General features: G+C 39.5%; 7 protein-coding genes across 7 annotated transcripts; 3 read left to right on the top strand and 4 right to left on the bottom strand.

The window, feature by feature from the left end:
- On the bottom strand, positions 356 to 1,182 carry LOC104701811 (ethylene-responsive transcription factor ERF021-like). Its single transcript, XM_010417552.1, has one exon. The coding sequence runs from the start codon at positions 1,088 to 1,090 to the stop codon at positions 539 to 541; it is 552 nt and encodes a 183-aa protein (XP_010415854.1). The 5' UTR covers positions 1,091 to 1,182; the 3' UTR covers positions 356 to 538.
- On the top strand, positions 3,364 to 6,545 carry LOC104701809 (tubulin-folding cofactor E). The gene is made up of 15 exons (XM_010417550.1): positions 3,364 to 3,741; positions 3,843 to 4,013; positions 4,107 to 4,153; positions 4,265 to 4,411; positions 4,501 to 4,575; positions 4,771 to 4,880; positions 4,991 to 5,109; positions 5,180 to 5,241; positions 5,367 to 5,474; positions 5,549 to 5,583; positions 5,657 to 5,719; positions 5,796 to 5,887; positions 5,969 to 6,045; positions 6,129 to 6,206; positions 6,277 to 6,545. Exons 1-15 carry the CDS (start codon positions 3,432 to 3,434, stop codon positions 6,373 to 6,375), a joined length of 1,593 nt encoding a protein of 530 aa, XP_010415852.1. The 5' UTR covers positions 3,364 to 3,431; the 3' UTR covers positions 6,376 to 6,545.
- On the bottom strand, positions 6,384 to 7,116 carry LOC104701810 (uncharacterized protein C12orf45 homolog). Its single transcript, XM_010417551.1, has one exon. It carries the CDS (start codon positions 7,016 to 7,018, stop codon positions 6,509 to 6,511), a length of 510 nt encoding a protein of 169 aa, XP_010415853.1. The 5' UTR covers positions 7,019 to 7,116; the 3' UTR covers positions 6,384 to 6,508.
- Positions 7,367 to 10,080, top strand: LOC104701808 (pentatricopeptide repeat-containing protein At1g71420). The gene is made up of 2 exons (XM_019228166.1): positions 7,367 to 8,361; positions 8,621 to 10,080. Exons 1-2 carry the CDS (start codon positions 7,513 to 7,515, stop codon positions 10,013 to 10,015), a joined length of 2,244 nt encoding a protein of 747 aa, XP_019083711.1. The 5' UTR covers positions 7,367 to 7,512; the 3' UTR covers positions 10,016 to 10,080.
- Positions 10,457 to 15,344, top strand: LOC104701807 (SCY1-like protein 2). The gene is made up of 14 exons (XM_010417548.2): positions 10,457 to 10,948; positions 11,075 to 11,179; positions 11,274 to 11,381; positions 11,474 to 11,656; positions 11,824 to 11,950; positions 12,048 to 12,109; positions 12,216 to 12,302; positions 12,400 to 12,486; positions 12,574 to 12,687; positions 13,046 to 13,174; positions 13,344 to 13,406; positions 13,549 to 13,710; positions 13,830 to 13,948; positions 14,055 to 15,344. Exons 1-14 carry the CDS (start codon positions 10,457 to 10,459, stop codon positions 14,947 to 14,949), a joined length of 2,733 nt encoding a protein of 910 aa, XP_010415850.1. The 3' UTR covers positions 14,950 to 15,344.
- LOC104701806 (receptor-like protein 12) lies at positions 15,552 to 18,253 on the bottom strand. Its single transcript, XM_010417547.1, has one exon. It carries the CDS (start codon positions 18,110 to 18,112, stop codon positions 15,602 to 15,604), a length of 2,511 nt encoding a protein of 836 aa, XP_010415849.1. The 5' UTR covers positions 18,113 to 18,253; the 3' UTR covers positions 15,552 to 15,601.
- Positions 19,431 to 21,520, bottom strand: LOC104704826 (receptor-like protein 12). Its single transcript, XM_019227115.1, has one exon. It carries the CDS (start codon positions 21,330 to 21,332, stop codon positions 19,431 to 19,433), a length of 1,902 nt encoding a protein of 633 aa, XP_019082660.1. The 5' UTR covers positions 21,333 to 21,520.

Below are 21,599 nucleotides of genomic sequence, written 5' to 3'. Positions count from 1 at the left end.
ACTGTATATACTGAATTTGGTTCCAGAAATTTATTAGATTGAATTTGTTCAACTTGTAAAAATCTTGCAGTATCAAATGTAGTTTTATTTCTTCTGAAGATTATTAGTCAATGCTGCGTTAAGGTAAGAATGTCAAGAGAGAACACAAAGTCTTGTAAGAATAAAAATATCTTATAGCTTTCAGGAATCCGTACAAGATAATATCAAATAAACAATTTTAAAAAATAATAATAAGTCACACCCCACAATCTCTAAACACAGCTTATAAAATAGTAGCTGTGTGTCTAATAGTACAAAAAAAAATTAAAATATATGTGAGGAGGTCCATATTTGGGACCCTTGTGCTCTCCTTCCCTCCAAAACCCGGATGAGCTTTATTCTCTACTATAACGTCAGAGTCAACAACCCTTGTGCTAGACTCTGAAAACTAAACTCCAAGAAATTAAGCATTCTAGGCCAGTAACTTATGCTGGTAATGGTATGAACCCAGTTTTGTAAGACTGAGCTGTAGAAACTCTCCATGAGTTGGGTTTTGGGGTTAGGGGTCCCAAAGAAAGTCACTCTGGTACGTTTCCCAAGCATACATCTCCACATCATTAGCAAAACCCATTGAGTCGTATGTTGAATGCATCAATGTAGAAGGAGATCCCAAAGTTGACTCGTTGATCGCTTGAATTTCCCTGGGAGAGAGACTGACCATTGTTGGTCCTACCGTGGAGGAGCTAGGTCTGTCCACTTGCATGGCTGACTCTGATGCTTCCGTTCTGCGGCAGAGTGTTGCCTCATGAGCTGCCATCCGGATGCTGTCGGAGCTAGAGTCTATAGGACGTGGCAGGCTGCTGGCGAGCTCCGGAAAGTTGAGACGAGCCTCACGTCCCCTGAAATGAAATGCTGCCACGTCATAGGCGGTTGCAGCCATTTCAGGAGTCTCGAAACTGCCTAGCCAGATACGGTTCTTGGTCCCCGGTTCACGGATTTCAGACACCCATTTCCCCCATTTTCTCTTCCGGACACCTCTGTAGGCAGATGGTACACCTTTTCCTTCGTTTTCCGCTTTGTCGCTGTTACCGGAATTCCTAAGACCAGCCATGAACACACAAACACACACACACAAAAGTAAGTTTTTGCTCTAGAGTGTTTGTTCTTTTTTGTATTTTTGTCTGCTTGGATTCTGATGTTGGAATGTTTGTAATTGTCTTTCACTTATTTATAGGTGTGGATTTAGTATCTTAACAGCAGATAAACTCCTGTACACGTTTTAAAATCTCAGAGCTTCAAATTGTGGTTTCCAGGAAACTTCAAAAGGTGGTTAAGCCTTGTGGGCTTAACAAGTGTTATCTATTCAGAATCAATGGCACTGTAGATTCACTTAAAGAGTAATATGATTAAAATAAGAGAGACTCTTTATGAAGGGAGGCAGAATCTGTTGTAGGCTTTTGTTTTAAATGAAAGCCACTGTAGTGAAGAGGTAGACGCGGTTTCTCTTCTTGCATCATCTTTGGGGACCCATATTTCTGATCCATTCCATAACTTTGTGATGCAAAGAGTTGGTGCAAAAAGTGGGATTTATCCTAGAACAAAAATGTCAAAGATCATTGGATCAAACTATTCCTTTTTCCTAGGTCAATTCGATTAAAAAAAAACAATTTAAATCTTTTGTCGTCGTAATGTTTTCTTTTACCTCATTATACCAAGCTCATTCTAATTCTAAGACTCGTAAAATACTGTCTATTTTTTTTTTTTTTCTTTTTGTTGCTTTACCTCATCATAACGTACATATTAACTACTAAGTCCTTAACCAGTAGGCTACCATACTTGGTTTTTATTGATAGTTTTTTAGTCAATGCTCTAAAAAGAAATGTTAAATTTCTATTTTATGTCAACATGTGTTATGCAGTTTTATCACAACCATGTTATATTAACATACACTATTAGGCGACATAGTTTTTTAGACACAAATAATGTAAATCGTTATATGTCTTTGAGTGGTAGAGCGAAATGGTACATTGCTACAAAGTACATACCTATCTGCTGTACAAAAGAGTGTAGGATGGGAAGAGTCTTGGTTTGAAAAGGATAAAAGTTTTGGTTTCATCTGTCGGAAAAGACAGGAGATATAAAGTCAAGTTCAAAGGAGACAAAGACAGAAGAAACAGAGGAGTTTTAACTTTTAATAACCAAAAACAAAAGAACTAATCTTGTTAAAACATGTGTCACTGATTATGAGTTTAGAAAGTTAGAAACAGAAGAAAACAAAAGTTTCTTTAGACCACCGACTTAATCTGTCTTAGATTTTCTGATTTGATAAAAAGATGTAAGAGATGTGCATTCGTACTTGTAAATAACAATGGAATGCAAAAAGAAGAATACAAAATCTAATGGATTCTTCGTACTACCTTTTTGTCGTTTGTTTTTACTCAGCGTAAGCACTAAAATTGGGTCGTACGCGTTGTGGAAAACAATGAATCGAACCCCCAAAACTATCTTCCTAGGAAAAACATTCAATGACGTATGCTTTGAATCATTAAATATAAAACATACAATGTACCTTGACACTTCTGTTTGTTTATATTTTTATCAAGTATTTCATATACTTTGTCCGTTTGTCGTTACATATTTGGAAAATAAAAACTACGCTGAAACGAAGTTTATATGATTTTAGGCGGTCGTATAGATGTCACATAAGCGCTCTACATTTAAACGGAATTTAGACGATCGCCTAATCTGTTTATAGAACTACAAAAAACTAAACTGTTTCTGAAATAACAATCTTTTAAAAATTCTAATGTTATACTGGAATCTCGGAACTAAATTGAAACCTTCAAATCAAGAGATTAGAGCTTCAAGTTATTTTTATCTAGTAAAAATACTAAATTAAACAAAAAGAAAGTGTGGTTATCACTACTTCTCAACAATGGAAGATGTTCATTGGGCTTCCTAAAGATGAACATTGGAAGAGAAAGAGATATAATGTGTGTGTGCGTGAATGTGGAATTAGTGGTGAATTGCAAGCTGGATTCCTAATTAGAGAGGATCTAGTCAGTACTAATGGTGTGCTCTGCAGCTGGATTCCTATTTTGAAGACTTAAGAATCTATTTTTCAACTATATATAAAAAAGTCTTAATTATTAATTAGTTTAATCCAAAAATTTAAGTACACTCTTTTCGTCCGAACAAAGCCAAAAACAAAAGTGGCAGCTTTAAGTTCCTTTGACCACTCGTTGTTCTGTCGGCGTGAGCATCGTTTGACATCTTTGTTTAATGGGCTTAAATTTGGCCCATATATAGTATTTTCTGTTACTAAGGATTTTATAAGCCCATTAAGTTTCAGCCCACGTTAGACGTCCGTAAATCTTGATTGACGGCAGGTTGATTTTTTTCCGGCGAGTTTCTCAGATCGACAAGTTTGTTTTTTCAGATGTGATTTCGAAATGAACGCTGAGTCAAGAAACGAGTCTTTTAAAATCGGGCAGCGAGTCCACTCGCTCAACGATGCGCGTCGGGTTGGCACCGTGAAGTACGTCGGAGGTGTGGAGGGATACTCCGGGACCTGGATCGGCGTTGATTGGGATCAAGACGGTGATGGGAAGCATAATGGTTCCGTCAACGGCGTTTTCTACTTTAACGGTCGTTCACAGACCTCCGCTTCTTTTGTTCGCTCTCAGAATCTTAGTAGTGGTATCACATTGCTTCAAGCCTTGGAGCTTAGATACCGAACAACTTCAACTAAAGACGAAGAAGGTCTGAAGAGAATGTTCAGTTATACAATTGGTAGAGATAATTGTTTTTTTGGAATTTGAAATGATGAATCTTTTTTTTTTTTTTTTTTTGGTTGTTGTTAGATGAAATGTATGTTCTTTCTGCTGGGAACAAACGTGTTTCGATTCAGCTTTTGGGAGGAGACAAGATTCAGGATAAGTTAAGTCGGTTCGAGGAGCTCACGAGTGCTTCTCTTTCTTATCTTGGTGTTAGCTCTCTTGGAGTTTCACCTGACTTGGGCTCAATTCTACCAAGTAAGAGATTCATTCTACTTTCAGCCTCTGACATTGTCGTAAAACACTCGCGACTCTCTCTTGCTCAGTGCCTTTACTTGCTTCCTGTTACAGATTTGAAGCTGCTGGACTTAACTGGAAACTTGATTTCTGACTGGGAGGTATCAGTCTTTACTGCTTGCCTGTTTTGTGACATTGCTACTAACATCACCTAAAAATACGTATTTAGTTTCAGAGTTTATGATGATCGTTTGTTTTCTTTTGGTTTCCAGGAAATTGGTGCTCTTTGTGAACAGTTACCAGCTCTTACAACACTTAATCTGTCTAGCAATTCATTGTCAAGTGAAGTCACCTCTCTGCCACAGTTAAAAAACATCCGTGTTTTGGTTCTGAATAATAGTGGTGTGAGCTGGACTCAGGTGAAATGTGACTACATGACTTGTTACTTTTTTCTCACGAACTAATTTGAGCTCCATCTCAGTTTCCGACTCTTGCCATCATGGATCAGGTTGAGAATCTTAGGCGCTCGTTACCTGGAATTGAGGAGTTGCATCTGATGGGGAACATGATATCTTCCATAACAGTAATGTTTTCTTTTGTAGTTCCAATGCTTACTGAGATTCTCCAAGTGGGATATAGTTTGGACGTGCTTGGAAAACGCTTTGGTCTCTTTGAAGATTATACTTGAGTTGCACTCATGCCAACGCCTTTTTTGCTTTGAGAACTTGGGTGTTGAGTTTGTAAATTGTTTTTAACCCTCTCTGGTTTCTTCTTGCAGTCGATGTCGTCCTCAGATGATCAAGCATTTAATTCTCTGGAACTTCTGAACTTGGATGATAATTGTATCTCCGATTGGAGTGAAGTATTAAAGCTATCTCAACTTCCATGGTCAGAAAATATTTTCCCTTCTACTCCTAGTTGATGGACCTGTAAATACTAAATATACATTGCGTCGATGATTCTTATTATCAATTGATCATCTAAACGTTGTTTCTCAGCTTGGAGCAGCTTTACCTGAACAAAAATAAGCTGTCACGCATATTTCACTCTGTAAATAGCAATGAATCACCAAAGAAAAGCAGCGACCCATTTCCAAGTCTACGTTGTCTTCTTCTAGGTAATCTTCTCTAGTGTAATGTCCCTTTCTTGAAATTTGGCCATTTATTTCACCCCTTGTGTTATTTCAGGAGCCAACAACATTGATGATCTGGCCTCGATAGACGCACTGAATGTGTTTCCTAAGTTGGTGGTATTGACTTTTGTTCTGTGTTCTGTGATTCTCTAATAGATCAGTATCCTTGTTATAGAGGCTAAGCACTAGGTAGACCATTAAAGTTCATGTCCTTTAACTGTACTCTCCTCTTCAACTAATAGGACATCAGGCTTTCGGATAACCCAATAACCGATCCTGCAAGAGGCGGTGTCCCGAGATTTGTTCTCATTGCACGGTTAACGAAAGTACAAGTGCTGAATGGGAGTGAGGTAGAACAACTGCCTAATAATGTTCAACATATTACTACCTTTCATTGCTCTTTAAATCTGAATCTACCTTTCAGGTCAGAGCTCGTGAAAAAAAGGATTCTGAGATACGGTAAATCATCAATCCCCTCTGTTGTTTGATTTTAGCTGAAGGACTATCCTTATTTTGTTTTGGATGATCGCAGCTATGTCCGGATGGTGATGACAAAACTAACTGACAAGTCTGAGATTGAGCTGCTCCACCCTAGGTACAATTTTGGTTTCTGAATCCTGCTGCCAAAAGAAATTGATATAAGAATATTAACCTTGTTTTTGACATTGCAGGTTTTATGAACTCAAGAAACTTCACGGAATTGAGGATGAAAGAGCATCAACTGAGAGCAGCGGCCCTAAGAACATGGCATCTGTACTTATCTGTATGACTCTTTTAAGCCGTTTCTTATGCATGGTTCATTGATTGTATAAAATTTGCTATTATATAACTATGAAATGTGCAGCCGTTACTCTCAAATGCGTTGGTCCATCAATGGGTGAAAAGCCTGAGTTGACAAAGAAGTTACCGGGCAGTATCACGGTAGTTACTTCTTGTATATTGAGAACCTGAAGTCTAAAAACTGTGAAAATGTGTTAAAAGCTTTTAATTCGTGTTCGTAACAGGTTGGGAAGATGAAGATCTTATGTGAGAACTTTTTCAAGCTCAAGAACATCAAGCCAAGACTATTTCTGCAGGAGGAGGTATCTTTCCTAAAAATTAGTAAGTAATGAGTCTTTGTATCTCTATGTAATTCTATATTTTCCATGGCAGGGCTCACCTTTTCCTACAGCACTCGATGAAGAGACATCAACATTACTGGACGTTGGAATCTGCGAGGGCTCTACAATTCTAATAGACGAAGAGATTTAAAAGACACATAGCGAAAACTCTTGCATTCACGATCCAAAATTGTTTGTTTTCAAAACAGATGCATTATATTCTCAACGATAACATGAGGCAAAAGTTTTCATATGTAGAAGAAAAATATTGAAAGAACATGTTTTTAAGAAAGCTCAATGATCTTGCTTCTTTTTCTGCTACATTCTTTCTCCTCTGCATCACTCTCGCTATCATCATCGCTGCTAGAATCTCCACCTCTAGTGGCCAGACCAACGCCTGAAACCGCTGCTTCAGCGGCACTGACAGCTTCAGGTGTGTTGAGATCAGCTACGCCGAGCATCAAATCCATTTCGATAACTTGAGATTCGTTTCCTGTTAACGCTTCGATATCAAAAGCTTCAGAGTTTCCCTCCGCTGCTTCTTGCTCCAGCTTTTTGTTAGCTTCCGCCATAACCCCCAAGAAGCCTTTCACTTTGTCGAGAAATTGGCTTTTGGCAACTGGAGCAATAGTTGGTGGCTTCGATGGAGGTGCCGCCTCTTCCCTCTGCTTCTTCTTATTCTTCTTCTTCTTCTCTGTACAGATCAAAAGTGCCGAATCCATAGCAGAGGTAGAAGAAGATGGATTCTGGAGCTCCAATTTCAGAAGATCTTTGCAGTTTTCTTTCCCTTCCATGATTTTTGCTTGCTGATATCAAAGAGTTTCGAAACTAAGTTGAAGAAGAGCTTCAATTTTAGGGTCCACCTGTGAAATAGAGCCGCTCTCGCTTTAGGGTTTTGGGACAATCAATTTATAATTTGCAAAGTATATATATTTACACTTAAATGGAAATTTGTACAAACCTACAAAATAGCGTATGTCAAAATTGGTAACTTCGACGGGTCTGACTAATTTGGTTTAACCGGTGAAAGCGACTGATTGCCGATAGTATTAATTTACCCGGTTGGTCATTAAACCGATAGATTTATCTTCGACTCTTTCTTTGGTCAAGCATACCCGGTTTATTTGGCCTTGTTCCTAAAGTTGTGTCTTAACGGAAAAACAGAGGATTTTTAGAGAGACAATTTGATTAGTTTAACTCAATTTTACTACAAAAACAGTTTCTGTTAGACGAAACAGTGGTTGCTTAATTTGTGTTTAAAAAGCAAGGTAATGAATTTGGAGCGTCGATGATTACAAGCTTGTCTCATACTATCTCTTTTAGGACATTGATGCGCTTTAGCTCTGCTGCTTTACCTTCTTCTGCATTGAAACACAACCTTGTTGAAGGATTGCGTACGTTAGTGAGGTCTGGTGATCTCCGTCGAGCTGTTTCCTTGTTCTATTCTGCGCCGGTCGAGCTTCAGTCTCAGCAAGCTTACGCGGCTCTGTTTCAAGCATGTGCAGACCAACGCAATCTCCGCGATGGAATCAACTTACACCACCACATGCTTGCACATCCCCATTGTTATTCCCAGAACATTGTCCTTGCTAATTTCCTCATTACTATGTACACGAAGTGCGGGAATATTTTATACGCACGCCAGATGTTTGATAATATGCCTGAGAGCAATGTAGTTTCGTGGAGTGCATTGATCTCTGGCTATGCGCAGGCAGGGAACGAACAAGAGGGGTTGAGTCTTTTCTCTGCTATGTTAGCTCATTGCTGTCCTAACGAGTTTGCGTTGTCAAGCGTGTTAACTTCGTGTCGATATGAGCATGGAAAGCAGGTACATGGACTTGCTTTGAAACTTGGTTTACATTGTTCGATTTATGTGGCGAATGCGCTTATCTCTATGTACGGTAGGTGTTATTATGGTGCCGCCGCATATGAAGCTTGGACTGTGTTTGAGGCCATGGAGTTCAAGAATCTTGTTACTTGGAACTCAATGATTGCAGCCTTCCAGTGCTGCAACCTCGGGAAACAGGCCGTTGGTCTTTTTATGCGGATGCACAGAGATGGAGTAGGATTTGATCGTGCCACAGTGCTTAATGTATGTTCTTCCTTGTACAAAAGCTCTGACTTGGTTCCTGAAGAGGTTTCAAAGTGTTGTCTTCAGCTGCATTCTCTGACTGTAAAATCCGGGTTGGTGACTCAGACTGAAGTGGCTACCGCATTAGTANAAGAATCTTGTTACTTGGAACTCGATGATTGCAGCCTTCCAGTGCTGCAATCTCGGGAAACAGGCCGTTGGTGTTTTTATGCGGATGCACGGAGATGGAGTAGGATTTGATCGTGCTACGGTGCTTAATATATGTTCTTCCTTGTACAAAAGCTCCGACTTGGTTCTTGACGAGGTTTCAAAGTGTTGTCTTCAGCTGCATTCTCTGACTGTAAAATCCGGGTTGGTGACTCAGACTCAAGTGGCTACCGCATTAGTTAAAGTTTATTCAGAAATTTTAGGAGACTTTGATGACTGCTACAAGATTTTTATGGAAATGAAACACTGCAGGGACATTGTTGCTTGGACTGGGATTATAACAGCGTTTGCAGTGTATGATCCAGAGAGGGCTATACTTCTCTTTGGTCAGTTACGTCATGAGAAGCTAAGCCCTGACTGGTATACTTTCTCAAGTGTACTAAAAGCTTGTGCGGGACTTGTCACTGCTCGCCATGCTTTGTCTATACACGCTCAAGTGATCAAGGGTGGTTTTGCAGCTGACACTGTGCTGAACAACTCTTTAATCCATGCGTATGCCAAGTGTGGCTATCTTGACTTGTGTAAGCGTGTATTTGATGATATGGATTCGCGGGATGTGGTATCGTGGAACTCAATGCTCAAGGCGTACTCATTGCATGGCCAAGTAGACTTAATTCTACCAGTCTTTCAGCAAATGGACATAAACCCTGATTCAGCGACTTTCATATCTCTTCTCTCGGCTTGCAGCCACGCTGGACGAGTAGAAGAAGGATTGAGTATATTCAGATCCATGTTTGAGAAACCTGAAACTCTTCCTCAGCTAAATCACTACGCTTGTGTGATCGACATGCTAGGCCGAGCTGAACGTTTTGTTGAGGCAGAAGAAGTTATCAAGCAGATGCCAATGGAGCCAGATGCTGTAGTTTGGAGTGCATTATTGGGGTCATGCAGGAAACATGGTAACACCCGGTTGGGTAAGTTAGCAGCAGATAAACTGAAAGAATTAGAACCGAAAAACTCATTAAGTAACTTCCAGATATCAAACATATACAATGCAGAAGATAGCTTTAACAAAGCCTATAAAAGTATAAAGGAGACAGAAACATGGAGAGTAAGGAAAGAACCAGGCTTGAGCTGGACCGAAATAGGAAACAAAGTTCACGAATTCCCATCAGGAGGAAGGCACCGTCGTCCAAACAGAGAAGCCATAAGCAGAGAATTAGAGAGGCTGATTAGTCGGTTGAAGGAGATAGGTTATGTTCCAGAGATGAGGTCAGCTTCACAAGATATAGAGGAAGAAGAACAGAAGGAAGAACATTTATCGCATCACAGCGAGAAACTAGCGTTAGCATTTGCAGTGATGGAGGTAAGAAAATCAGGTGATCACGGAGTGAATTTGATACAGATAATAAAGAACATAAGGATATGTATTGATTGCCATAACTTCATGAAATTAGCTTCAAAGCTTTTGGGAAAAGAGATTATTGTGAGAGACTCGAATCGGTTTCACCATTTCAAAAATTCATCTTGCTCCTGTAATGACTACTGGTAATCTCACCGACGATGAGGCTATGTTAGTTATGTTACTTTCATCTCAAGACAAGGATAAAGGACTGATTTGGCAAATAAATAGAGTTATTGTATATATATTAAAAAANAAAAAAAAAAAAAAAAAAAAAAAAAAAAAAAAACAATGAGGAATGGAAAAAAAGGACTGTTGTGTTGTAATTAAGGAAAAAAAAAAAGAAAGAAAAAAACAAACAAAACAAGTTGCTCTCCAGAGAGGTGAGAGAAGTGGGGAGGAGGAAGAAGAAGACGATCTTTCAGATCCCAGACTTATGCTTCTCTTCCACAATCGTCTTCTTCCTCGATCTCGGTTAAATTACGCATTTACCACTTCGCTTTGGTTGTAGATCTCTCGTCGGATTACTTGTTTTCACGTCGTCGTCGACCGACAACAATTAGGATTAGATTTTTCCGATCCAGCAGAAAAATGTCGATAAACATGAAAACGTTTACTCAAGCTCTAGCGAGAACGGCTGCTGTGATTGAGAAGACGGTTCATACAACAGTTCAGGAAGTTACGGGGCCTAAGGCTCTTCAGGATTACGAGCTTCTCGATCAGATCGGTTCCGCTGGACCTGGCCTCGCTTGGAAGCTATACGCAGCTAAGGCGCGTGATTCCACGCGCTCACAGCAGTACCCGACGGTCTGTGTATGGATGCTTGATAAGCGTGCTTTGTCTGAGGCTCGTGTTCGAGCGGGGTTGTCTAAGGCAGCTGAAGATGCGTTTCTTGATTTGATTCGAGCTGATGCGGGGAAGCTTGTGCGGTTGAGGCATCCTGGTGTGGTTCATGTGGTGCAAGCGCTTGATGAGAATAAGAATGCTATGGCTTTAGTTACGGAACCGCTTTTTGCTTCTGTGGCTAATGCGCTTGGGAATGTTGAGAATGTGGCTAATGTGCCCAAAGATCTCAAGTCAATGGTTAGCTATTTATGTTCTCTGTTTAGCGTCATGTATCCGTTATGTCATGTTGCTTTGCTTTGATTTAACTCAATTTGAGTATTAATCTTGGATTTTCTAAAAATTGATTGTTTACAATTTGATCAGGAGATGAGCTTGTTGGAGGTGAAACATGGCCTGCTCCAGATTTCTGAGACACTGAACTTTCTCCACAATAACGCAAATCTCATACATCGAGCCATATCTCCAGAGGTTTGTTTTCCAAAATTCTTAGTCACATACTTGTCTTCTTAGAAGCTGTACTTATATGGTTTTCTTAACTTGTGGAATTGTAACTTTTCTGCAGAATGTTCTTATCACTTCGGCTGGTTCTTGGAAACTTGCTGGGTTTGGGTTTGCTATTTCGACAGCACAGGCTGGGAATTTGGATAATATGCAATCATTTCATTATTCTGTGAGTTAAAGCTCAAATTTATTACTACACGGCTGTGTTTCTGACGTATTCAACTCTACAAGCAAGATGATTTCTTTCATATGGCCGTGCAGGAATATGACGTCGAGGATTCAATACTGCCAGTCCAGCCATCCCTAAATTACACTGCACCTGAACTGATGCGCAGCAAAAGTCCTTCAGCTGGAGCTTCGTCGGACATTTTTAGTTTTGGATGCCTTGCCTACCATTTAGTTGCTCGGAAACCGTTGTTAGACTGCAATAACAATGTCAAGATGGTAACTCTTAAACCCGAGCTTGTTAGCTTTGATATTCAGATATATGCTGTCAGATACGTTTCGTCTCATGCTTTATGTCTTAGGAGTAGTTTTAGTTATTCATAAGTATAGTATTATACTTTTGGATTTTCCACGGTTGATAATGGTTATCTTGAAATTCCTTGCAGTACATGAACACGTTGAACTATATAACAAATGAATCTTTTTCATCTATACCCTCGGACTTGGTATCTGATTTGCAAAGGATGCTATCAACGAACGAGTCCTTTAGACCAACAGCATTAGATTTCACAGGTAAGTGGAAAAATCTTGACGAGGTTTCCTTATTTCTTGTGACAATTGTCTCTTTTTCTTGTTACTTACATCTTTAACTTGAACTATCACTCTGTAGGATCAAATTTTTTCCGAAGTGACGCTAGATTACGTGCTCTCCGTTTCCTTGATCATATGCTTGTACGTGTATATGCTTTCAATAATTGTTTCAGACAGACTGTACATAGATGAGAAAATGTATCTCCACATTTGATAACCTTTTCGGATCATTTTTCTCTTGATTCAGGAAAGAGATAACATGCAGAAGTCGGAGTTCTTAAAAGCATTATCAGATATGTGGAAAGATTTTGATTCCCGTGTATTACGGTATAAGGTAGTCACTTTACTGGCGTAGCCTGTGTCTTGATAAAAAGATTTGATGCTCAAATGATGTCTTGCTACAACTAAGCAAATCATGTTTTATGATGTAGGTGCTTCCACCTCTTTGTGGTGAACTTAGGAATTTGGTTTTGCAACCAATGATCTTGCCAATGGTTTTAACTATAGCAAAGTCTCAGGTAAGTCTGAGTGATAAGGAAAACTAAGTTTATCTAGAAATCACTGATTGAATGCTTGAAAGTTGAAACCTGAAATTACCTTTGCAGGATAGAACTGACTTTGAGCTGATAACACTTCCGGCTCTTGTTCCTGTTCTCAGTACTGCTTCAGGAGATACATTACTGCTGCTTGTAAAACATGCAGAGCTTATTATTAACAAGGTAAAGTTGATCAGTTGTATACATTACTGACTTATGTTTTTCTTAATCTGCACACGTTTGTTTCTGCTGAAGTTCTTCTGATTGGACACAGTAGGATGGAATAAAGGATGTATGTGTAAAATATGGTCCACTTTGACAACACAGCAGCTCGATATAATAGTCTTTTGTGCTGCCATAAACTGAATGCATGCAGGTCTAGTCAGATACATATTTGGTTGTAAGCTTCCACGTTGAAGTTAGACTGACTATTCTTTGTTTTGTATCCAGTTGTAAATATGCATTGAAATCAATATCCCTTTTTTCAAATGCATATAGGGTGAGATCCTTACTCGTCTTACGTTTATGTCAAAATTTTCAGACTGATAGTGAGCATCTTGTATCGTACGTCCTCCCTTTGCTTCTACGAGCCTACAATGATAACGATGTCCGCATTCAGGAGGAAGTTCTTAAAAGATCCACATCTGTTGCTAAGCAACTCGATGGGCAGGTGATGCTCAATGTTTTGTTTTAGTGTTATATTGGAATAATTTGTTTTCTCCCAAGAAGAGTAGAATCAACTTTTGATGTGGCTTTGTGGTTGTGCAGTGTAGTGTCGGTTAATAACGCTGGATGAGTTCTTTTAATTAACTTTTTTTTTCCGTTTTTTCTTTATGTAGGTTGTGAGGCAAGCAATTTTGCCTCGTGTTCATGGCTTGGCTCTCAAAACTACAGTTGCTGCGGTGTGTTATACTTTGTTAGATTATCTCAGCTCGAGTTTCTTCTAATGCCAGTGTCTTTAAGAGCTTGAGAAAGAAAGAGAAATATGAATTAACTGATTCCATCTTCTCATAAATAATTGACTTGAATGCACTTGTTGCGCAGGTCAGAGTAAATGCTTTGCTCTGCTTAGCAGAATTGGTGCAAATGCTTGATAAGCCTGCCGCTATCGAAATTCTGGAAACAATTCAACGGTGTACTGCCGTAGATCGTTCTGCACCCACCCTAATGTGTACCCTTGCTGTGGCAAACGCAATCCTCAAACAGGTAAGATTCAGGTCAAATTTTCTCTTTTATCTTTGAAGTTTGAATGTCTTGACTCTCCCTCGTTTCTATATGTGGTGCATTACATCTTATTATCTGCATTATTCATCTTTGTTCTCTAGTATGGAGTTGAATTCACAGCAGAACATGTGCTTACCCTGATCATGCCGCTGCTTACTGCCCAACAACTGAACGTCCAGCAGTTTGCTAAATATATGCTATTTGTCAAGAATATTCTCAGGTGTGCCTGTTGTTCTCAGCCAGTACTTCTGAATAGTGTTTTCACGTCAGTACCACAACATAATGTTGTTGTCTTTATTGTGATCTGTATTCTTCTCCTGGAACAGGAAAATAGAGGAAAAAAGAGGAGTTACAGTGAACGATTCCGGAGTCCCAGAGGTGAAACCGCATTCTGCTGCCAATGGAATCCAGTTTCAATCATCGACCCAAACACCTGAGAAAGTTGCTTCTGCAGTCAAGAGCAGTCCTGCATGGGATGAAGATTGGGGTTCACTGAGTAAAGATTCTGCTGTGGGAAATCCTGCTTCTTCTCGTCATAACACAAACCATCAGTTAAACAAATCCACAGATCAGACACAGCCATCAATCATGTCTACTACTCTTCCTAACAAGGCAACAACACCAACCACATGCCCTGCAGTAGACATCGAGTGGCCTCCAAGACAATCTTCAAGCCTCACCTCTCCAGCAACTGATGATAAAACACAACTAAACACAGGAACATCATCTACTCCGGGTTTCGATGAGTTAGATCCGTTTGCTAATTGGCATCCACGTCCCAACAATGGTACTTCTGTTGCTTCTACCGGACTCAAAAATGGCACTGCATCCAATTTTAGCACCAATTTACCAGGCGGCACCCATTTTCAGACAACTAACAATGACAACTGGGCATTCAGCAATGCCCCCTTGTCTTCGCTAAAACCACCCCAGCAAGGTAATCCAGGTATCTCTGCACATAATCAAGATCCAATCAACTCTTTCGGTGTACCAAAACAGAGCCAAGGAATGCAATCTTTTACGAGTGGTTCATACAATAACCAGAAGCCAGCAGACATCAGTTCCATATTCGGTTCAAGCAAAACCGAGCAGTCTTCAATGAAACTTGCACCACCACCTTCAGTAGCAATGGGAAGAGGAAGGGGGAGAGGTAGAGGTGGTACTGGCACATCTACCTCAAAGGCCAATGTTTCACAACCATCTCTATTGGATCTATTATGACCACAGTTCTCGGTTATGGACTTGTTGGTGTTGGTGTTTGGTCGTGCAGTAAAGAAAAGCATATACGCATATGGAGATTGTGCTGCGTTCTTTGTGATGCAGAGAAAAATTGTTCAGAAAAATGGAGATGTTATGTAAAAAAACATCTTCTGGGATTAGCTTCTTCCACCATATAAGCTTCACTACGGCTTCAGGCTGTTTTATGTCTTTCTCAAAATTGTGTAAATTTTTGTTTTGTTTTCTTACTTGCTCTCACCATTGCTTCATTCGTCACGCATTATATTATTTTACGGCGGCTACGCTATTTTCATGTATACGTTTTCTTTTTTTGGCAGTTCCTGGATCCTTCCATACATATGAAGTTTGATTATATTTTAAATGTCGGAATTTCTACATTTGTCCTTTTTAGCTTCTTTTTTACATTTGTATTTTTTAGCTTCTGTGGTAAGTTATACTACATAAGTGAGAATTGCTGAATACAACGTTTACATTTTCAAGCCGAGATATATACGTTTATTACATAAATAGAAAATATAAACAAATCACAAACGAGTCTTTTGGAAAACGCACATGAAAATTTCAGTACAAACACGAACAAGACGTTACACAACATTTGCTTCACAAATGCTTAAAGAGACTACAAGAGATGGGTTTAACGAACACTTGTAATGACTAGTTTCTTTCGACCGAACTTTTCTGTGAACCAATTATGATTATGTGCAATGTAGATATGTCCAATCACCAATCCACAGAACACACCAGGTCCGTATGCTATTGCAGCTGCTACCCAGTTGAACATTTGTTCCTCAGCCTCTGACAATTCCTCGGGGAGCTGCGACGTAGGATTCAAGGCATGAGTATCTCTACAAATTTCTTCGAGACCGTAGAGTCTTGGGTTGTCCAAGAATGAAGAACATTTCTGCCTTTGAAATTGTGTGCCTCGTGGCACTGGACCTTGGAGAATGTTATGGGAGAAATTCATGTATGATAAAAAAGAGAGTGTACCAAGACCTAGAGGAATTTCGCCTGACAGCTTATTACGAGACAGGTCTAACGTCTCGAGTTTTGTCAAATTAGCCAAGATTCGTGGGATATCACTTGTGAAAGTGTTACCTGACAAGTTGAGAAGACGCAGTTCCTTCAATAAGCCAATGGACTCAGGGATTTTGCCATAAAATTTGTTTCCAGAAAAATCAATGGCTCTGAAGTCATGTCTGATCCGCTCAAAGCTCGTCTCAACTCCTTTATTCACCATATCCATCTCGTGATAATAGCTATCAGCATATCTCCCAAATTCTGCCATGTACTGGCCATTTTCTTCGGTTAATGTGGTCATTTCTTTCCAGTTGGAAAAATAGTGAGGTGGGATGGTTCCAGTGAAGCCATTTTGTGATATATCGATGACTCTTAAACTCTGAAACCCGATAGACACGTGGCCATGATACAACGGCCCATAGAACTCGTTTGATCTGAGGTTGAGAACATGTAATGATGGTAGAGATCCCAACCATGATGGAAACATGTCCTTGATTTTGTTGCTCTCCACATTCACAAGTTCAAGGTCATTGCAATTGATCAAAGACTTTGGAAACTTTCCCTCCAGCTGGTTGTGACTAACGTCCAGTGATACTATCTTGGTAACACCTGAAAATATATCTGGAAAGGTTCCACTGAAGTTGTTGTTCCCCAAGATTAGCTCTTTAATAGAACCACTAAAGTTCTTTATACATGAAGGAATCGAGCCGCTGAAGAGGTTGTTGGACAAATCTAGAAAGCCTAACCATCTAAGCTTGCAGATCATATAAGGAAATGGTCCTTGGAATGAATTCGAATTCAGATCCAACTCTCCAATTAGTGCTTCTTGTGAAGAGTTTTCAAAACTGGTGAAAAAATTGTGAGAAAGCATCAATGTATCCAATCTCCATAAGCAACCTGGTACTTCACCTTCCAACTCGTTGTTGGAAAGATCAAGATGAAGGAGGTTGGTTAGCTTTGATATAGATCCAGAGATTGGTCCAGTTAAATTGTTGTGGCTAAGATCTAGCTCTTCAAGGTTGAGAAATTTAAATGTAGATTCGGGGATTAGGCCATCGAATTTGTTACGAGCAAGGATTAGGGTTTGAAGCTTAGCTGATGAAGATGTATTTGCAAACTCTATAGGTCCTGTAAATTGGTTTCCTGCCAAATAAACATCTTGTAACGAAGGAATCAAGAACAAAGATTTAGGAAAAGGCCCGCTAAATGAGTTTTGAGAAACATCAAAGTACTCCAAGTTTTGGAATCCACTCATGTCAAACGGAAACGTGGATGTGAAGTTATTAGAGCTAAGGCTAAATTCAGAAAGCTTAGTTAAATTGGCTAACGAAATAGGAAGAGGGCCACTTAAGCTATTGTTCTCAAACGACATGACTCTTAGTTCGTTTAGATTTCCGATGGAGACCGGAACTTCACCTACCAAATGATTATTGAAAAGCCTAAGATGTAAGAGATTAGAAAGGTTTCCTAGTGAAGAAGGAATCTCTCCTACGAGACCGTTGGACCCAAGGCTAAGGTTTCTTAGCTGGTTTAGATTTCCTATTGAAGCTGGAATCTCACCGACCAAACTATTAGAAGAGAGCTCAAGATTTATGAGACGAGAAAGGTTTCCTAGTGAAGAAGGAATCTCTCCTGTAAGATCGTTAGCCATAAGGTTAAGGGATCTTAGCTGGTTTAGATTGCCGATTGAAGCCGGAATCTCTCCTACCAAGTTATTAAAGAAAAGGTTAACAAGTGTGAGGCGAGAAAGGTTTCCTAGTGAAGAAGGAATCTCTCCGTGGAGATTGCAATTCATAAGGTCTAGGTGACTAAGATGTTGGAGTCTAAAAAGGCTACTGTTGGTTTTCAAAGATCCGAGGAGAACGGTGCTACTAAGATCGAGTGATATCACCTGGCCAGATTTAACGCTGCACGTGACACCCTTCCATGAACAGCAATCAGTGCTCTTATTCCACGGGATTGGTTTTGAATCATAAATTGGAAACTCGTCTCTGAATTCCAAAAGAGCATCCCTTTGGTCCAGATGGCATAAGTGGAGCGACGTAGAAGCTAGAGTCTGTACAAAGAGGGAGGAAAAGATGATAATAACAACTGAAATCCAATTAAAACAATGGCTTCGGATCATCATATATCTTTCTTTTTTGAGTTTGAGTTGTTAGTAAAGGATTGTGTGTTTCATTGACTCTCTCTTCAAGGAGAAGAAGAAGAAGAAGAAGAAAAACTTCCTTAGAGTTGGTGGGAATGTGAGTTAGCAAGTTTTGCGTCAACTCGTTTAAGATTCGGTTCTGATTTGTCGTCTATGAATCACTTAACATGTGCCTTTTGTCCAAAAAAAGCAAATAAAATAAAATTACTTTTGCTACTTGTCGCAACAATCCACGTAATAAAATTACGTAAACCATTGACTCAATTTTAATAGTCCCAACTTGCATTCCGCATATCAACTTTTACCACAAGCTTAGCCAATCTTTCGTCCATGAACTGTTTTCTAACAATGAATCATTATGACATTTAGAATCGGATTTTGAATTTTTGATTAAGAACATGGCTTTGAAACTGAAAATATTTAAGACTTTACATTAATATTTAATTAATCGAACCATTCATACATTAAAAAAAAAAAAAGAGTTCTCTTAAACTGTCGGAATGATCGTTCCATTAGTCTTTTTATAATAGCACGAGTAACGTCTGTTGACGGTGCTGCCGAGCGACCGTTTAAACCCACACAATCAATATATGCCATGAATCATGAACTGTCGTTATATGTATAGTCATGATATATTATCAAATACCACTATTTTAAAACGTTTCTTACATAAAGAAAATTACTAATAAACACAAAAGTGTCTTTTGGAGAACACACGTGACTAATTCGAAAATGAACAAGACGTTTACACAACATACAACATGTGTTTAATTAACCATTGTTTAGAGAAACTGCAAGAGATGGGCTTAACGAGCGCTTGCTTGTGGTGACTCTGAATTTTCTTCGACCAAAATTTTCAGCGAACCATCCATGATTGCGTGAAGTGAAGATGTATCCGATCACCAAACCGCAAAATACACCAGGTCCATAAGCTATTGCAGCTGTTTTCCAGTTGAACATTTGTTCCTCTTCGTCTGACAACTCCTCGGATATCTGTTGTGATGTAGGATTCAAGGCATGAGTTTCTCTACAAATTTCTTCAAGACCGTAGAGTCTTTGTATAGTTACGATCATAAAGTCAACTAAATTTATATTTTGTAAGAATTGCAGAACAAAACGTATACATTTTCAAGCCAAGATATATCGACTACCACCAGACGTTTTATTACATACATAGGAATTACATACAAACAAACACAAACGAGTCTTTTGGAGAACATACACATGAAAATTTCAGTACAAACACGAACAAGACGTTACACAACATCACAAATGCTTAAAGAGACTACAAGAGATGGGTTTAACGGACACTTGTAAGGACTAGTTTCTTTCGACCGAACTTTTCTGTGAACCAATCATGATTATGTGAAGTGTAGATATATCCAAACACCAATCCACAGTACACACCAGGTCCGTATGCTATTGCAGCTGCTACCCAGTTGAACATTTGTTCCTCAGCCTCTGACAATTCCTCAGGTAGCTGCGATGTAGGATTCAAGGCATGAGTTTCTCTACAAATTTCTTCCAGACCGTAGAGTCCTGGGTTGTCCAAGAATGAAGAACATTTCTGCCTTTGGAACTGTGTGCCTCGTGGCACAGGACCTTGGAGAAGGTTATGGGAGAAGTTCAGGTATGACAGAAAAGAGAGTTTACCAAGACCTTGAGGGATTTCGCCTGACAGCTTATTACGAGATAGGTCTAACGTCTCGAGCTTTGTCAGATTAGCCAAGATTCGTGGGATATCGCTTGTGAAAGCGTTACCTGACAAGTTGAGAAGACGCAGTTCCTTCAATAAGCCAATGGACTGATCAGGGATGTTACCATAAATTTTGTTTCCAGAAAAATCAATGGCTCTGAAGTCATGTCGGATCCGCTCAAAGCTCATCTCTACTCCTTTGTTTACCATTTCCATCGAGTTATAGACCGTAGAATTCAAGAAATCATTCATATACTGGTCATATCGGTCATTTTCTTCGGTTAGTGTGGTCATTGCATCCCAGTTGGAAAAATAGTAAGGTGGAAGAGTTCCAGTGAAGCCAATGTGTGATATATCGATGACCCTTAAACTCTGAAACCCGATAGACACTTGGCCATGATACAACGGCCCATAGAACTCGTTTGATCCGAGTTTGAGAACATGTAATGATGGCAGAGCTTCCAACCAAGATGGAAACTTGTCCTTGATTTTGTTGCTCTCCACATTCACAAGTTTCAGAGCTGTGCAATTGACTAAGGATTTTGGAAACTTTCCCCACAGCTGGTTGCGACTAATGTCCAATGACTGAAGTTGGAGAGCATCAGAAAATATATCTGGAAGAGTTCCACTGAAATTGTTGTTCCTCAGATTTAGGTCTACAAGATAAACAAGATTCCTTAAACATGTAGGTAACGAGCCGCTGAAGAGATTGTTGGACAAATCTAATAAGCGTAGCCATCTAAGATTACATATCCAAAGAGGGAACGGTCCTCGTAATAAATTCGAATGTGAGACCAACGACTGCCTTTGTATTATTACGTCGGAATACTTTTCAACACTGGTGAAAGAATTGTGAGCAAGAGCCACCTCCATAATTTTCCATAAGTAAGCTGGTACTTCACCTTCCAACTTGTTGTTGGATACATCAATCTCATGGAGGTTGACTAACTTTGATAGAGATCTAGGGATTGACCCAGTGAAACTGTTGTGGTTAAGATATAACCGTCTAAGGTTGGGAAATTTTGACAAGGATCTCGGGATTGGGCCATCTAATCTGTTACGATCAAGGCTCAAAAAGTAAAGATTAGAGGATGAGGATGTATTGGAAAACTCTACAAGTCCTGTAAATTGGTTTTCTGACAAATGAACATCTTTTAAGGAAGGAATCAAGAACAAAGATTTAGGGAAAGGTCCGGTAAAGGAGTTTTGAGAAACATCAAAGTACTCCAAGTTGTGGAATCCACTCATGTCGTCAAATGGAAACGTGGATTTGTAGTTATTAGAGCTGAGACTAAATTCAGAAAGCTTAGTTAAATTGGTTAATGAAATAGTAGGAATATTTCCACTTAAGTTGTTCTCATCAAGCGACACGACTCTGAGGTCGTTTAGATATCCGATGGAAGCCGGGATTTTACCTACCAAATGATTTTGAGAAAGCTCAAGATGTAAGAGACGAGAAAGGTTTCCTAGTGAAGAAGGAATCTCTCTTCGGAGATTGCAATGCATAAGGTTTAGGTGACGAAGAGATTGGAGTTTAAAAAGGCTACTGTTAGTTTTCAAAGAGCCATTGAGAGAGGTGAAACTAAGGTCGAGTGATATCACCTGGCCAGATTTATCGCTGCACGTTACACCCTTCCAAGAACAGCAATCACTGCTCTTATTCCACGGACTTGGTTTAGACTCATCAACTGGAAACTCGTGTCTGAACTCCAAAAGAGCATCCCTCTGATCTTGGCGGCAAAAGCGAAGCGTAGGAGAAGCAAGACTGTGGAA

This window comes from Camelina sativa, chromosome 7 (assembly GCF_000633955.1).
Source record: "Camelina sativa cultivar DH55 chromosome 7, Cs, whole genome shotgun sequence".
Lineage (NCBI taxonomy): Eukaryota > Viridiplantae > Streptophyta > Magnoliopsida > Brassicales > Brassicaceae > Camelina > Camelina sativa.
Note: the sequence above shows the minus strand (reverse complement) of the source record. Positions and strands in the feature narration are given on the sequence as shown.

What these genes read in the sequence shown, in the direction of transcription:
- LOC104701807 (XM_010417548.2), top strand. Translation starts at nt 10,457, where the DNA reads ATGTCGATAAACATGAAAACGTTTACTCAAGCTCTAGCGAGAACGGCT. An exon ending in GCAATAACAATGTCAAGATG is followed by an intron (nt 11,657 to 11,823) that starts GTAACTCTTAAA and finishes AATTCCTTGCAG; the next exon opens with TACATGAACACGTTGAACTA. An exon ending in CTAAGCAACTCGATGGGCAG is followed by an intron (nt 13,175 to 13,343) that starts GTGATGCTCAAT and finishes TTCTTTATGTAG; the next exon opens with GTTGTGAGGCAAGCAATTTT.
- LOC104701810 (XM_010417551.1), bottom strand. Translation starts at nt 7,018, where the DNA reads ATGGAAGGGAAAGAAAACTGCAAAGATCTTCTGAAATTGGAGCTCCAG.
- LOC104701811 (XM_010417552.1), bottom strand. Translation starts at nt 1,090, where the DNA reads ATGGCTGGTCTTAGGAATTCCGGTAACAGCGACAAAGCGGAAAACGAA.
- LOC104701808 (XM_019228166.1), top strand. Translation starts at nt 7,513, where the DNA reads ATGATTACAAGCTTGTCTCATACTATCTCTTTTAGGACATTGATGCGC. An exon ending in CTGACTTGGTTCCTGAAGAG is followed by an intron (nt 8,362 to 8,620) that starts GTTTCAAAGTGT and finishes GTTCTTGACGAG; the next exon opens with GTTTCAAAGTGTTGTCTTCA.
- LOC104701806 (XM_010417547.1), bottom strand. Translation starts at nt 18,112, where the DNA reads ATGATGATCCGAAGCCATTGTTTTAATTGGATTTCAGTTGTTATTATC.
- LOC104701809 (XM_010417550.1), top strand. Translation starts at nt 3,432, where the DNA reads ATGAACGCTGAGTCAAGAAACGAGTCTTTTAAAATCGGGCAGCGAGTC. An exon ending in ATTGAGCTGCTCCACCCTAG is followed by an intron (nt 5,720 to 5,795) that starts GTACAATTTTGG and finishes TTGACATTGCAG; the next exon opens with GTTTTATGAACTCAAGAAAC. An exon ending in GACTATTTCTGCAGGAGGAG is followed by an intron (nt 6,207 to 6,276) that starts GTATCTTTCCTA and finishes TTTCCATGGCAG; the next exon opens with GGCTCACCTTTTCCTACAGC.
- LOC104704826 (XM_019227115.1), bottom strand. Translation starts at nt 21,332, where the DNA reads ATGCATTGCAATCTCCGAAGAGAGATTCCTTCTTCACTAGGAAACCTT.